Source organism: Lytechinus pictus, chromosome 5 (genome assembly GCF_037042905.1).
Source record: "Lytechinus pictus isolate F3 Inbred chromosome 5, Lp3.0, whole genome shotgun sequence".
In the NCBI taxonomy this organism is placed as follows: domain Eukaryota; kingdom Metazoa; phylum Echinodermata; class Echinoidea; order Temnopleuroida; family Toxopneustidae; genus Lytechinus; species Lytechinus pictus.
In genome coordinates, this window is record NC_087249.1 from 14,235,368 (window position 1) to 14,252,901 (window position 17,534).

Sequence of the window (17,534 nt, forward strand, 5' to 3'; positions counted from 1 at the left end):
TCTTAACAATGTTAAAATTTTCAGGACAAAATACATGAAAAAAAAAAATTAATTGAATCCATGGGGCTTATGAGATTATTTCACATTTATGTTGCTTTATAAGAATAAAGCCAAGTGCTTGTGATGTCAACTTTGAGCAGCCGATCGGCGAAATGCCCGGGGGGGGGCAGTCAACCCCAAAAAACACGTTAAAAGGGGTGTTTTTTCAGTTTTGGACGCGGTCCGCGCGTGGACTCGTTATGGGTATAATAAAACACAGATTTTCAAGAAAAAGGGTGGTTTTGAAAGACTGGTCAATGGTCAATCGCGGGGTCAAACGTATTAGGGTATGTTTTTTCCCCAAAGCTTTTTTTTTTTTAAGACTAGTCATCACGTGTTTAGGGTATTTTTTTCCCCAAGCTTTTTCCCCCGAGGTCATATTTTGGCGACAACTTGTTTAGGGGCCAAAATGTGTAAATAAAGCCCGCGAAAAACTTGTTTAGGGGGTTATTTTGCACACAGAGAAAAACTCGTTTAGGGGGTGTTTGGAAATTCCTTGGTCACGCGTGTGTACAGCAATATATTTGAATGGCCCCCCGGGGCGAAATGGGTGAAAAATATTTCGGGCCCCCTATTGGCGAAAGCTGGATCCGCCCCATACAAACACACACACACACACACATAAAAAATGTTGCACCCATTAAAAAGCAAGGACCCCCTCCCCCCGGAAAAAAAAGCTTCCTCACTGATTCCCCTTCTTTTCTTTCCTCAAAAAAATTGTTCACTCCATCCAGTCAGTGTTTTTTTTTTTTTTTTTTTGCTTTCGATGAGACACGGTAGATTGTCCAGCGGCTCGCGCGCCCACTGAATTCACGAATTCAGCGAAACCTCGTCCCGCTTCGCTTATTAACGCTTGTTGTCCGATCCGGCTCCGCCCCCATCCCAGGGGCAGAGCTAGAGCCGGTCGCTCGTACTCAAACTCGTCGGCGCGGTTAGTGTTGCCATTACCAAACGAGTCCACGTCCACCATTCGAGCTAATTTATCTGAGAAAGACCACTTTACCGATAGATCGTAAGTACCGGTATACTGTAACTAGACAAGCTATCACTACCGTGGCTTAATTTTAAATCAATTTAAGATTCGACAAGCATGACAAGTTTGTACGTGTGACTAGCCTGGGCCCTGGAGTGGAGGCGTCTGGGGAGTAAATTTAGTAAAAGTCATCTACCGGTACTCGAGTCGGTAGGCTTACTCCCCACTGACGCCTAGTTCGCTTACGCATTGGTCTATACACACAGTAGGTTTTCCCACGGTGAAAGTAGACCTAAACTATAAGTTTTGGTTAGGATTTTGACCCCAAACTAACGAGTAACGTACTCGGGGCAAAACTAAGTTTTCCCCCCAAATTTAATATGTTTGTTTATATTCCTTCAAGTTCAATAAATATTAGAATATGAAAAATAATTAGGCCTATGACTATAACTAGTATAAGAGCATGAGCGTTGTCGTTGACTTACCAAGACAAGTCTGCTTTGGTCGCCATTTTGATGTCTTTGTTATCGATACCTAGTCCTAGATACCACACGTGTGTATAGCTGCCAATTTAAATTTAAAAAATACTTGCATCGGCAGATAAATATCATAAATATCATGAATCGTTAAATACTTGCATCGGTTGATAAATATCATAAAATTTGCTGTATTTGTTGTTTTGCAGCATCTACATGTATTTCAGAAAGGTGGTAAGCTGATACTAATCGCTATTATTTTTCTTATTATTGCGCCCCTTTTTGCCCATCAAAAGAAGGAATTACACAGTAATCAAGGAATTACGCATTAATTTTTACTATCTAGGCATAGACACTGTAGTTAAGCGTCCGTCGAAACTTCATCATTATGAGTCCAATGAACGTCATCGGTCTATTGACGGAGGGGATCCCGCGGAGCCAGACAAAGTCTCAACGGAGAATATCCCTGACAGAAATAGACCTATTTATCGGTCTAATATCACAGATAAAAAATCCAAAACATTTTTCTTGCCATATTTCTCACATTGCATCTACTCCTTTTGTTACATGTTTTCATTGTTTCTTCAGTACAATGGAGAGATGGGCTGGACGAGTTGCCTTGGTAACAGGAGCATCTGTTGGTATTGGAGCAGCAATTACTAGAGCCCTTGTAAGACATGGGATGATTGTTGTCGCCTGTGCTCGTGGAGTGGAAAAAATACAGGTAATATTTTTACTTCAACATTTTGGATTCAATCTGTTTTCTTGATCAATTTAAAAAAGAAAGAACTTTTACAGAATTTGCAATCGTCTAAAGAAGAGTTGAAATTGATTCAAATTGATCACAAGTTGCGACAGATCTACACTGTAAATATTCCTGATGTCACTGACTAATATGAGGGAAATAAACAGCTCTAATGGCCTTCATTTTCATGTTGAGTCAAGGCCAATGCTGACACTATTTAAGTAATGGGGATCAGGGTAAATTTGTCAAGGATTTTACAGACCCCCCTCCCAAACCAGGATTCACTAACTTTTGAATAATAAACGGCATGCATCAAACCATTCCCGGTTTTAATGAAGATAAAATGGCCATCGTGTTAAACAAAATTCACAATAAATTTTGCAAATATTTTTATGAAAAGTTTGAAGAAGCAAGTGGTGGGGGAGAGAAGGAGGGTTGGGTTGAGGGAGCAGGATGCACCAAATCAAGAGTGAAGTGAAGGGAGTCGGTTAGTGCGAGGTGAACCTGGCCACCCCTGTAGTAGGGTACTACTGGATTCAAAACCATGATTTTAAGACTACCTCATGACACATGGTCCTATGGCAAGATTTTTCACAGTGTGATAAGAGCTCTTTGAAGGGCAGTACACCTTTATTTTTTCTATTGTATTTCTTTGTTTTAATTATTCAAAATGTGGCTTTTCTTTCTTTCTCTCTTTCTCTCTCTCTCTCTGTTTCTTTCTTTCATTCATTCATTTAGCACTCTAATGATCTTACCGAACTATTGTTCTGTAAGTTTTTAAACTTGCAGAACGATATTCAGTGAACAGCATGTTCTAGGCTTTACAGAATATTGGGGAGTTACCGGTATTGGGGTGAACCATGTTAAAGTATTATACATTTTTTCATCTATAATCCAGGCGATAAAATGTGAGCTTGAAGCGGAGTCTGCACCTGGTAAAGTTCATCCAATCCAGTGCGATCTTACCAAGAAAGATCAGATAGCAGCCATGTTTGAAGAGATCAAGAAGGAGTTTAAAGTAGTCCATGTCTGTATTAATAACGCCGGTCTATCCTTTGGTGCCCATCTTGTGAAGGGAAATCCAGAAGATTGGCAAGAAGCACTGGATGTAAGTGTAGGACCCAGCTTACGAAGAGTTGTGATTGATCCAATCAACCTGAACTATATAATAATAATCCGCTTTTATATAGCGCTTAATACATCGGAACGACGTGTCTAAGTGCTTTACAGATATATTATTACCCCGGTCATCGGATTCAATCAGTCATTCCCACACACAATGTATGCACATCCTCCACTCATATGGAAATCCATCCATGTCATAATTTTTTCCTACTGGAAATTTGCACAATGTCCTTTTTAAACAAATAAGATAACACCGGATTGTCGAGAAAATGATGAATGTATGAGTATGCAACATATCTAGAAAACATTTTTAACAAACATGCATTTTAGATGTTGACCTAGCTGGCTTTCCATAGTTGTGGTTGATCTGATCCATTGCAACTCTTTGTAACACGGGTCTAAGTTCTCAGATACTAAAACATTTTTTGGAAGGAGAATCAAGAAAGCATAGCCCTGAAAATGCACAATATAAAAGTTATTTTTTGTTGGTTTCACTCAATTTCGCAAAACAGGCATATATGCACATCACATCGCTTTCTCACATGTGACCAGTCACCCCATAAAACCAACAATAAGTCGCCCAAAATGAATTTTGAGATTTTAGTCTAGTTTGAAAAAGCACAGCCAAAGCTTTAAAATGACATATAGTTTGTCTAAATTGATCAACAAAACCCCACTGAAATACTTGATTGAATGTAGAAGAAACAAAGCATGAGCTTCAGAAAATATGGAGAAAACAACTTGTGAAGATTGCGTTCACTCAAGCATGAGATGTGCACACTGAGCAATTTCAATTTAACTTCCAAGCAGTCCACAAAAAATTGTGTCGAACAAACTCTTGTATCTTGTCTTCTAATTGAGTTTACAATTAAAATTTTTAAAAGCATAAAGAAGAATAAATACTCCTCAAATAAGATAATTTTGAATTTTGGCTTTTTGAAGAACAATTTACTATTTTGACTATTACAGAGAACATTCCCTGGCGACTTATTGGTGGTTTGGGGGTGGCTGGTCACATATACACCAAAATGTGTACTACTGTTTTTGTGAAATTCGATTAAATTTTCAGTGCAGGGTTCCCAGCCCATCAGGGAAAGTTATTTTACTTTTTTCCAGATGGGGAAAAATCTGGGAATTTGATAAAAAATACCTCAAATCAGGGTAAAATGCCTCAAATGAGGGAAAAATCAGGGAATTTTGATCGGCCCCCAAAGTCGAGAGCACGGTAGTCATTCAGACTCTGTTTCGCATATCAAAGTGCCGTCTTTAACATAGTGTGTTGTAATTTAATGATATGTACTAGGATTGCCTTAAATCAACCTCTTTCTGTATAATGTGAGGAAAGGATGGCTGTATGGGGAGAAGGGAGGCCATTACATGCCTGTGTAATAGTAATTATTAGTTTTAAATTGTTTTTATACTGAAAATACATATAATTCACTGCAACAACTTAGAAAACACGCAAAACTGGGAATGGGTTTAAATAAATTATCAGGGAATTTTGAACTTCATCAGGGAATTTTGTTTTCTTGAAAAGCTGGGAACCCTGCAGTGTTGTGCCTATTTGAAATCTCTCAATTTAAAGTAGAGTATCAAGTGACATAATTATTTTGTGCAATCAAAGTGATTAAATATATTAAAAGAATGAACATACTGGTGTATACCATTTACCATAAGAAAGGATCACCAGTCGTTCTTAAAGTTGCTTTCATAAACTTACGAACACCTTTATGAAACACCCGCGTGGTATGAATTAAATCAAGGTTGTGAATTTGAAATGGGATAGATATAGCTAGGGTTAAATTGAGGTCTCACCTTTTATTTCCATAGATGGTTTCATCATATATCTCTTCTTTTTATAGGTAAATGTCATGGCTCTGTGTATTTGCACTAAAAATTCAATCAAACTAATGCTGGACAATAAAGTAAATGATGGACAGATTATACATCTGAATAGGTGAGTAAATGGAGAATATACAGTGAGCACAAAGTTGGCCTGAATTTCGATGGGAATACTTTATGAAGATTGAAATACAGAGACCATCTCGAGGAGTACTCTTGAGTCAGCCAGATTTTGTTGATGTAAAAAAAGCGGACCGAAAGGCGCAGAATTACGGGTGTAAGTCGGGTCAGTGTATCTCAATTTCAACCTGTCCAAGTCTGGCCCCGCATTTTAACTGGGGTCTAGATTTGTTAAAGTTTATTACATGTACCCTCCTTTGCTTTGACCCCAAACAAATGTTGTCCTTGTTTGCCCTTCCTGCCCCCTCCCCCTAAAAAAAGAAGGAACTATAATGAATATCTACAAACATTTGACTTAAGCAGATAAAAACAACATCTTTTGCCCCAGGTTCTTGTGAAAAAATGCATCAAAAAGCACAAGTATTTGTGAATTCTTTGCTTAAAATCTTGTCCAACAACACTTTCAAACAATTTCTAAAATATTACAATTTCTTGAAATTACCATCTTGTTAGCATTAACTGTCTGTCTGGACATACAACAACTGGGTTAAGACATTCTTCAATCTACTTTTTCTTTTTATTTCTTACAATTTACCTCAATGAAATCATATATCCATGCAAGCATAGACAAATCATTTAAAAGGTATTATGAATTAAACTCTTGATTTACTCTTCTTTTTGACAGCATGTCTGGTCACAGAGTGGTAGGAGATGCTTTTTACTGTGGAACCAAGTACATGGTGACAGCTTTGACGGAAGGTTTGAGAACTGAATTGAGAGCTATGAAAACCAACATCAGAGTCTGCGTAAGTCTTTTATGATCAAGTTTTGTTGTATTACTGTAGATTATACTTTGTAATACCCTTATCAAATACGTCAATAACGCATTATTATGCTAATTTTACTGATATCATCAAAAAGCATATTTCAAAATTCCTGTTTATATATACGGCGCATCCCCCCTAAAAAAAGTGGCCCTCTGACATAGGGCTGAATTAATTCCAAAATGTAGTATTCTCAATTAAACATCTTTGAAAATTTCATTAGTCTCACTTCAGCAGTTTTGAAAACTTATCATGTTACGTAAGAGTGGTGCATTTCAGCCCATTCCAAGTCCTTAATAGCAAGTTATCCCCCATAGAGTACCGAAGCAATGACGTCAGTTGTCATGGCGGCCTGTTTCTGAACAAATGAACCTGGAGCGTGTTCAACCGCGTAGCCAGGATTTCATTTTGGAGGGGGCGGTAAATGCACGCGAAGCGTGCTCCCTAGGGGGTGGGTGCAGGGAGGGGGAGTTTCCCCCTCCCTTGCGAAGCGCGGAGCTTTCGGTGTTTCATAAATAAAAAAGAAAAGGAGCCGTCTCTCTTGTCGTCGGGTCCAATTCAGTTGACTATATTCTGATTTTGAACATTGATTTCAAAAGTGATTGTGAACGCACTAAAAGGGATAAATGGAGGAAATTAAAATAACAATTACCCCGCGCGAAGCGCGGAAGCTAAAGCGTTTTATCAATTGTTTTTTAAGAAAAGGGTCCCGGGAAAAGGGTATCAAGTTAGTTATATCATGTATATTGAATTCCCGTGAAAAGTTTGCTTACAAACAATTTAGCAACAGTGCATATTTTTAACTCGCAAAACAGAGAAGAAGAAGGGTGCCGGGAGGAAGACATTCCTCCACGCGCAGAGCAATGAAACTCTGAAATTTCTAAGGGCGGACGTTACGTCAAATGCAGGTATCTCTAATACCCCCATCGGCTCTATTGATTTTCTAAGATTATTGAACTTCATTACAAGGAAAATAGAGCGCAAAAAGTTGAAGCTTCTGTGATTTATTGAAATTATATTTTAAAAAATAATAATTTCTTTGACTCATCCTGAAGCGCTCGCATTTGAATAATTAAGAAACTTAAGTGTCTTTCAAAATTTCAAACTGAGGGCGCAAAACAAGACAGGAGATGAAATGTGCAGGGAAATGACATGGAAGTTTCATCGAATTTGATAAAAATATTGTACTTTTTTATTTAATACGACACGAATTTTATACCTCCCTCTTTTTCAATTAGGAACCTGTTTACCCCAAAATTATGAATGTTTATTAACAAGCTAAAGCGGGAGAAGTTGCCTAAATGGGGGTGACGGCAACATTTGATATAAAGATTTTACCCGCCCGGAGCCGACCCGACCAGAAGCAAAATTCATATATATAAATTTAGAGCGAGAGTGAAGGAGTTTCGTTAAGGTACTAATTCTTTTGAGAGAAAAATAACGAATAAAAAGAAAAACCCACAAAGCTACCTTCCCCTTCCTCCCTTCGCTTTCCTTTTCTCCTCTCTTTTTCCCCCTTCTTTTTTTTACTTTTTGGGGACGTTTTTTTTTGGGGGGGGCGACCACCCCCCCCCCTGGCTACGCGCCTGAGCGTGTTTCTCATAGGAGAAAATAACTGCTTACGGAATTTCATTGCTTGCAACCTCAGAATGATGGTAATTTTTGCCAATACAAATGTGTATAGACGATCGTCAGCAGTGACTCTGTTTAGAGCCAGCCGGTTCGTTGTTGTAACAGTGACGTCACACTTCGGTAGTCCGTACCCTATTTAACATCCAGGGTCTGAGCAGGCGACGGTCTGGATCAATGTTATTGTTGCCAATGATTGGCTGAAAGTTTGATAGCTGTGTTCACATCTGATACTTTGGTGTGTTCTTTGTTTTTTATTCTCTCTACATGATGGTGGATGTACATAAATGGTTTTAAACCCTGTGATTCCATGTATCTCTTTGAGAAGGGATATTGTCCTCACAACTATTTCATCTGACTTATCTGATCTGGTGATATTTCTGTCGAGATGCACAACAAATTTGCTTTTACACTGTATTCATTAATGAGCTTATTATACATCTTCAATTCTGGCTCTTTTTAAGTAATGAAACTATCAAAGTTTTGATATATTCTTTACCATAGAATATTTCATTATCAGTACATCTGCGAAGTTTTCTTCATATTCTGCTTACTCACAGGACTGTGGTCACTTTTGTTCCTTCCTTAATCTGAGTCCATTAGTCTTTGAACATCATTCCTCATCATTGAATCTTGAATCTACCGCAACGGTCGTTTTTTGTTGTTGCATTTTTAGTGTCACGGTCCAATTGAACGTTATTATCATCATCTCTACCAGACAATTCCTTGTATATTCCTTCTTGTCTGTTTCTGTACTCATTAAGTTGTGTATCGATATCAGTTGCATCATGACAAAAATATTATCATGTGCTGAGGTGACAGTGGTTGGGATCGAGCAGTCAACTTGAGAGGAATCAGTTGATTGTCGAGTAGCATCAGACTCTTCAAGGCAGGCACTGTTGTCTGGAAATGGGCTCATCTGAGTGGAACCCCTAAAGTCATTTAACTTTAAGTTGCAAATCTTTGTATTCATTTTAAGGGCGATCCAATTTCAAATTACTGGTTTGTATACAAAGAAGCGTTTACACTTTGCTTCGCACATTTGCAAGTGGACAAAGAACACTTCTGGGCCCCGTCTTACAAAAAGCTACGATTGATCTAATCAATTGTAACTCTTTAGAAATCCATCAGTGTCATAATTTTTTTCTACAGAAAATTTGCAAAATGTCCTTTGTAAACAAAGAGCAGCACAGTGAATTTTCAAGAAAACAATATACATCATGGTTATTTTGAACAAACATGCATTTTAGATGTTGATGTTGCTGGCCATCAATAGTTGCGATTGAATGGATCGATCACAACTCTTTGTAAGACGGGGCCCGTCTTACAAAGTGTTGCGATTGATCTATCACTACTATGGAAAGCCAGCAACATCAACATCTAAAATACATGTTTGTTCAAAATAATTACTAGAAATTATGTATATCCATACATTATCTATTTTCTTGACAATTCAGTATGCTTCCTTTTGTTTTCAAAGGACATCAAACAAATTCAAAAGAAGAAAAAATTATGACATTGTTGGATGTCCATAGAGTTCCGTTTGATCAGATTAATCGTAACTCTTTGTAAGACGGGGCCCAGATCACCCTCGACTGAACAGAGGGGGATATCCTTTGATGGTGTGTACATAGATGGGAATCCTTTTCGACTGAAGAGGGGTCTGATGAACATAAACAGCTAGGCCCTGTCTTACAAAGAGATACTATTGATCCAATCAATTGTAACTCTATGGAAATCCAACAGTGTCATAACTTTCTACAGGAAATTTGCGAAATTTCCTTTGTAAGCAAAAGAGAACACACCAAATTGTCAAGAAATTGATGAATTTATAAGTATACATCATATCTAGAATTTTTTTTGAACAAACGTGCATTTTATATGTTGGCAAAAAGAAGCTGCTGAAAACTGCTTACCGGTATCTAATAAAAGAGAGCCAATGGAGTAAATTAGAAAGTCAAAAGGGGCCTAAGCTTTCGATCCTAGCAGAATCTTCGTCGGAGGCAAAATGACAAACATATAAAGTGGAACAACCATAATATATTTTATATGTTGACGTTGCTGGCCATCCATAGTTGCCATTGATTGGATCAATCACAACTCTTTGTAAGACAGGGCCCTAGGTGAATGGGATTTACTTGCACATGATTCAACATCGTAGATGTTGAAGATGGGTAAGAAATCCATTTGGCAGCTATTATCAACAAGATTTGCGTACAAATCACAATGATGGCCAATCAAGACAGTAGCCACAAAATAGGTTAAAAACAAAAAAGTGAAGTACCATTAAATTTACTTAACCTTATTCAGTTCATGTACTCCAAAATGTGGATTAGAATGTCTAGAAAGAAGACGAAAAAATATGCGTACAGAGTTTGCTAAATCTCTTTTTTAAAAACCCTCACTGTAATAACTGGCTACCAAAAAGGATAAATTTCTCAATCTCATTAAGAAGTGTTCCAAACTTTGCTCAGATAAAATGCAAAACAGATCGTTTTAGAAAAAGTGCAATACTATATTTCATTTATTTACTAAATTCTGAATAAAGTTTTACTTTCATAGCCTTGAAATCAACTCAAATTTTTGCCAATGTTTTAGTCTCCATTTCAATCCAATTCGTATCTGAATTTTTAATTGTCTAATATTCATCACTTTTTAATATTGTATTTACATAGTTTTTTTCCAATCTATTTTATTATATTTAATGATTTTGTATGTACACTTGCTTTTTGAAAATTATTTATTACCTATGTACATCACAAATCCTTACATGTACCTGTTTAAATTGTAATTGTTGCTTTTACCCATGTATGACTTGTGAACATTTTATTGTAAACATGCTAATTTCAGCCTTTTGGCTGTGTAACATGTATTGTTCTTATACGAAATAAACTATGATTGAATTGAATTGAATGTTGAAAGGATATTATATCTGTAAAATAGCTTTATTATTTCATGTTTTTTGTGAAAACTGATGTCTGATAATTTTTTTTTTTTTTAAATTTATACTTTATATATTTGCAGGGTATTTCACCAGGCGTGGTTGAGACAGAATTTGCACCAAGGAAAGCACGTCAGGATCCTGAAGAATGCACATTTTATAAGAAAAATCCTGTAAGCTTAGCATGAATTCTGTATTTACGCTTTTCAGTAATAGGGTACTTAAAGGGGAAGCCCACCCTAACTGAAATTGTGTAAACTTTGTACAATTTATGTCTTTTATAATGACAAAGAGGGTTTTTTTTCATAAAAAAACCAAACAAAAACAAAGCATATTGCAAAGTGCTGACAATAAAATTATTTCATGCTTTGTGAGGGATAGCTATAGCATTACTAGCAAGTCTTAAGAGATTTATATTGATAAACAGATGGCTACATAAACCTGTTAAAATTTATATGTGCTAGACTTTTCTGACATTTCTACAAAATGGTGCTTAATTCAGTCACCTCCATGCAATTGTTAGAAATAATGTACATATTGTCAGCATTTTAGTCATCTTCACTTCAACTTTAATACAATAGTAAGTGTACTTATAAAGTTATCATTTAGAGGAAAGCTTGTTACTATCAAAAGAATATATTTTGATGATCACTGAATATTAGTGATAATGAAGTGCCCAGGGTAGAGCCTTGTTACTTGTACCCACAAACTACAATTTACCAAAACATTTTCTATTGATTAAAGTTTAACCAATTGATACGGTCAAGTAATGATTTAATATTTTATGAAAACTGCTTTTTTATGGGCCTTGAATAGTTTAGTGGGGGGGGGGGGATAGTTATCTTTTTTATGATGTCTGAATAACATTCTTTTTCTTGTTCTTGTTTATTAGAGTATCAAAGCAGAAGATATCGCCAATCAGGTCATTCACATTCTTCAGCAGCCTCCTTATGTTCAGGTATGATGTTTAGATAATTTGGAGTGAACTTGGGAGATGACATGTAGATCATATTGACCAAAGCATGAAGTGTAAAGCCTATCTCTAAGGGTGACTCACACATCACTTTAGCTGCAAATTTGAGGTCTTAGTGTGTAGACTCTTGACTAAAAGTACAAGTTAAATGATAAATAAACAATATTTATCTTGTAATGTCATATTGCTTACATTGTATATTCATTTGAATTGATTTGTCTGGGTTTTCATTTTATATCTGTATAATCCTTTCCTTGAGTTGAGTCAAAATGAAAATAACCCAAACTTGATATTATTAAAGAGCCATTGATTATTGTCGAAGAATAGCGTTATGGTCCTGGTCCTTGAACATAGTTGACCAAAACAAAACCACCAAATGCGTTCAACATTTGGCAACTATTATATAAGATGAATTCTAACTTTTTCATGGCATCTGTTTCCAGAGAAAGTGAAAATCCAGACTTCGAGCACCTTCATAAATCAACTGAAGTCAAACCTGTACAAGAGTTGTGAACCTTTTTTATTTTCATTGTCATTAAAGATAAGTGCAAGCTGGGTGGATGTAATGCATTCTAAACAAGGCAGGTGTCTTCACATTTAAACCTGAATTACAGTTTTGTAATGACGAGATATTATTGACCCATTGTTGTCCATTTATTGAAGTGCAGCTCGGTCACGTCATTGTGATTCATTTTGCCACAATTCCTATTTTTCTACCTAGTTATAACACATTCCTTAGTTCATCATATATGCATCTACATGTATGTGTTCAGTGCTTGCAACTAGTGTTAAAAATTCTATGTAAGTACTTTATATCATGTTTCTTTACTTTGTACTGTTTCGTTTTTCAGATTCATGATATATTGCTTCGACCAACTGAGCAAGTGAAGTAGAAGATTCATATCCTACAGCATTCAGATAGCAAGATAAATGGTAGATTTAGACCAGTTAAGGCTTCATCCACTACTACCTAATATCATCATACCAAAATTTATTATTTTTTAATTATTATTGTCTTTTTCTTTGGTTAATTAATGAAAAATGTCCAAAGAAATCTAAACTTGTGCCAGTATTATAATACATATGTATATTCCATTTTATTTTGTACATGTATATCAATTATTAATTAACCAGCTTTTGAAACAAGTAAATTGCAAAATATTTATAGGAACAATACATTAAAACATGATATAAAGTAAAACAAGAATGGTTAGGGAGCCTTTGGAGAAGCAACATTTTGTAGGGGTCTCTGCAGGTAAACAAGTATAGAATTTAACAAAAGAATCAAACTTATTTCTGTGAGTAAATTTATGTAATATACTGTATAAGCTGTTAATTTCGCGTACAGAATTTTTCGTGAATCCCAGGGTCCCAACATTACCCAGTTTTTATGTGTATAATCTTATGAATCACCGCTTTTTAACACAGAAGGATGTCACTGATCTGAGGCGGGTGAAAGGCACAATAAAGCTTATATTTTGAAGCCTGATTATTGGAGCTATTCTCAATCAAAATACTCCACTAGGAAGCAGTGAAAATGCATAAAACTTGCATTGATCAGTTTTGCAGTTTATAATTTTTCAATTGATATATGACTTGTCAATTTCACTTTTAGACCCATTCGGGGTCTTCAATATTTTCTGCAATGGAATGATTCTTTAATTCTCCATTTATATGCACTTAATATACATCTTGCATGCAAATTTGTGGAAAATTTTTGGCAGTTATTAATAAATAGTTGTGCTTAAGAAGTACTAAAATTATGAAGAAGTGCTGAAGAAAGAAGTTAGTACTTTAACACAGTCCACTGAGGTGAAATTAATCATGTCTGTAAAACATCGGGGGGAGAGGGTCTATCATAAAATATTTACATTTCAATTTGATAATTGTAAAATTATGTTTTCAATTTTTTTATCTACTTCAAATGTGATTAAATGTTACTATGTCAGGTGTATGATAATTGTAAATTTGAAATCGAAATTGAAAGTGGAAAATAAAACAATTTAATTGAATTGAAAATGATCAAAATTGAAATTCTAATATTTACAATTGACGGTTACCTTCTGTACTCATGTTGGCATTTAGAGCTATGCTCAATTAAACAATTGTATCTTTTATATTACAGGGTATTACAGGGTCTAGGGGGTGTTTCACAATGATTTACATTGTAGGTGTGACTTGGATTCATACTTAAATTCATAGTAGTGTGCAGAATGCATCACCACATTGGTTAGATCATGCGCACGGGACGTGCACTACCGCATATCCATCAATCAGATTATGTGTTAAATTAAATGTGCACATTGGCGTTTTTTGCATTTTAGCATGATTCTATTAAAGTCACAAAAAGGGTAAGTTCACCCTGACGAGAAAAAAATGATATGTAGGACAGCAGCTCGAATATGACGTCACAAATCAACTAATTAAAATTCTAATTTTTTGATAGAATTTCCTCAAACCTTTGCCATTACTTTTTTATTATTTTGTCAGGGTGAACTTCCCCTTTAGCTCTTTGTGAAACACTCCCAGGTATTATATTTTTCTGTAGTGAGAACTTACGGTAACGGCCTTGCCCTTATCTGTAATCAGAATTTAATTATCATTTGCCATGGAAATACTAAACATGTAATTGAAAGTGGAAACACAATAAAAATGACATTTACATGGAATGAATATATGAAATTTCTATGTCAGTGATGAGATGCTGATATGTTCCTGTATGAGGCATTCTGGAGATGATATAAATGCGTATTTTGTCTGCCTAATTGATGTCTTCCCGAGATTTGTTTCATTTTTTAAATAAATTTATTTTTTCTCGAATATTAATTTGTTGCTGGTTCTGTGTGTTATGTAATCCTCCCCCCTTTTTTGGGGTGGGGGTGGGGTGCTTGTGTGCGTTAACGTGGGTGAGTGTGTCTTCCTTTGTTGTGACATTGTTCAGAGTGTTATTGATCTGTCCATAGTAGTGTGAACTCATGTGGGTTTGTGTGGTTGTGTCTCCGTGTGTGGTGACACTGTTCAGAGTGTTATTGATCTGTCCGTATAGAAGTGTGAACTCATGTGGGTTTGTGTGGTTGTGTCTCTCTGTGTGGTGACACTGTTCAGAGAGTGTTATTGATCTGTCCATAGTAGTGTTAACTGATGTGGGTTTGTGTGGTTGTGTCTCCCTGTGTGGTGACACTGTTCAGAGAGTGTTATTGATCTGTCCATAGTAGTGTTAACTGATGTGGGTTGGTGTGGGTGTGTCTCCCTGTGTGATGGCATTGTTCAGAGAGTGTTATTGATCTGTCCATAGTAGTGTTAACTGATGTGGGTTGGTGTGGGTGTGTCTCCCTATGTGGTGACACTGTTCAGAGAGTGTTATTGATCTGTCCGTAGAAGTGTGAACTCATGTGGGTTGGTGTGGGTGTGTCTCCCTGTGTGATGACGTTGTTCAGAGAGTGTTATTGATCTGTCCGTAGAAGTGTGAACTCATGTGGGTTGGTGTGGGTGTGTCTCCCTGTGTGATGACATTGTTCAGAGAGTGTTATTGATCTGTCCATAGTAGTGTGAACTCATGTGGGTTGGTGTGGGTGTGTCTCCCTGTGTGATGACATTGTTCAGAGAGTGTTATTGATCTGTCCGTATAGAAGTGTGAACTCATGTGGGTTGGTGTGCGTGTGTCTCCCTGTGTGATGACATTGTTCAGAGAGTGTTATTGATCTGTCCATAGTAGTGTGAACTCATGTGGGTTGGTGTGGGTGTGTCTCCCTGTGTGATGACATTGTTCAGAGAGTGTTATTGATCTGTCCGTATAGAAGTGTGAACTCATGTGGGTTGGTGTGGTTGTGTCTCCCTGTGTGATGGCATTGTTCAGAGAGTGTTATTGATCTGTCCATAGTAGTGTGAACTCATGTGGGTTGGTGTGGGTGTGTCTCCCTGTGTGATGACATTGTTCAGAGAGTGTTATTGATCTGTCCGTAGAAGTGTGAACTCATGTGGGTTGGTGTGCGTGTGTCTCCCTGTGTGATGACATTGTTCAGAGTGTTATTGATCTGTCCGTATAGAAGTGTGAACTCATGTGGGTTGGTGTGGGTGTGTCTCCCTGTGTGATGACATTGTTCAGAGATTGTTATTTATCTGTCCATATAGTAGTCTGAACTCATGTGGGTTAGTGTGGGTGTGTCTCCCTGTGTGATGGCATTGTTCAGAGAGTGTTATTGATCTGTCCATAGTGTGAACTCATGTGGGTTGGTGTGGGTTTGTCTCCCTGTGTGATGGCATTGTTCAGAGAGTGTTATTGATCTGTCCATAGCACTGGCGTAAATCCCGGGGGGGGATGGGGGGATATATCCCCCCCACTTTTCGAGGAGGGGGGGATGGCCTGTACAAACATCCCCCCACTTTTTACGAAAGAAAAAAAAAAAAAAATCACAAGAGATAATTGTTTTATTGGTGAAAATTCTTCCTAAAATACCGCTTAACAAATAAAACAATATTATTGAATCATAAAATGCAAATAAAGAGCCAGTTCACCATTTCCAAACGAAATACTTATGTCCTTATTATAACATTGAAGAGGAATCCCCGTTTCTTCCAATTCATCTTTGGTCTTTGGGAAGGGATTAAGATGGAATGTCATTTTTTTTTCAATGTAATCTCTAATAAAACAATTAAACCATCATGGGGTAAAAAGATAATAATATTGGAGGGGTATTTGCCATATGGACATACAGTGGCGTAACTACGGGGGGGGGGGCACATGCTCCCCCCCCCCCCCCATCGGCTGACCAAAACAAAAACGGGGAAATGGGGGAAAATAGAAAAGAGGGAGAAAGGAAGAGAAACGTAGTGGGAAAGAAGAAAATATTATTCATTATAATGTTGTATTATAATTATGTTATGTTACATTACATAAGAAATATTTTTATCATAACTTCATGAAACATAATTTGCCCAGGGCCTACGTCTTCATAGTTCCTGGTGCTCGCATTGTCTGTTCAACGAGATATATAATCCTGTTGTACTAAAACATCCCGTTTTCAAGTCAATATAAACTAAATATATTTCCTAGCACTTGAGTTATCATTGTTTTATGTAGTGACATGAGCTTCTTTTACATGATTAAAAAGGTGATTGCCCAATGTTAAGGTCTTCGTATATATAAAAACATTTCCTTCCGTGATTACGTTCGCATTAGTGGATTGGTGAGATATGTCTGCTCTTCATGAATTCCTAAAATCAGTCCTTGAAATGTCCCCTTTTTCTGATCTGAATATCAAAAATTTTCAGCTCGCGCTTCGCGCTCGCATCATTTGGTTAATGAAATACGTATGGTCCTAGTTAATTCCTACAAAGAAACCTTAGAATGCCCCACTTCAGGTCTTAATTATCTAAATTATCTAAATTTTCAGCTCGCGCTTCACGCTCGCAATATTTGATTAGTGAGATGCGTATGATAATCATGATTGCAATGAGTACAAAAAGTGTTTCATGTGTTCAGATGTAATTCTAATAAAATCAGCAAGCGCTTGGCACTTGCATTAGATGACTATGGTGAGATATGCATACTCTTAATGGATTCCTAAAATATATTCCTTAAAATCTCGCTGTTTGGGGTCAAAATATACGAAAATTTCAGCTCGCGCTTCGCGCTCGCATTGTTTAGCGAGACAGGTACCTATCATGATTACACAAATTTGATTATAATGTCCCTTCTTAGGTGTGAATATAAAAAATTCAGCTCGCGCTTCGCGCTCGCATTATTTGATCAGTGAGATACATATCCGTTCAATGACATTGTCCTTAAAATGTCTCTATTAGGTCAGAATAACTAGCAACCGAGCGCGCTTCGCGCGCTCACTCAGT

The 17,534-nt window shown here is 36.8% G+C and overlaps 1 protein-coding gene across 1 annotated transcript; it reads left to right on the plus strand.

Moving 5' to 3' along the window:
- The first annotated feature begins 801 nt into the window (after positions 1 to 801).
- Positions 802 to 14,513, plus strand: LOC129262387 (dehydrogenase/reductase SDR family member 11-like). Its single transcript, XM_064099864.1, has 8 exons — positions 802 to 1,051; positions 2,077 to 2,212; positions 3,132 to 3,341; positions 5,221 to 5,315; positions 6,006 to 6,126; positions 10,798 to 10,887; positions 11,607 to 11,672; positions 12,539 to 14,513. Exons 2-8 carry the CDS (start codon positions 2,081 to 2,083, stop codon positions 12,578 to 12,580), a joined length of 756 nt encoding a protein of 251 aa, XP_063955934.1. The 5' UTR covers positions 802 to 1,051; positions 2,077 to 2,080; the 3' UTR covers positions 12,581 to 14,513.
- Positions 14,514 to 17,534: the final 3,021 nt, after the last annotated feature.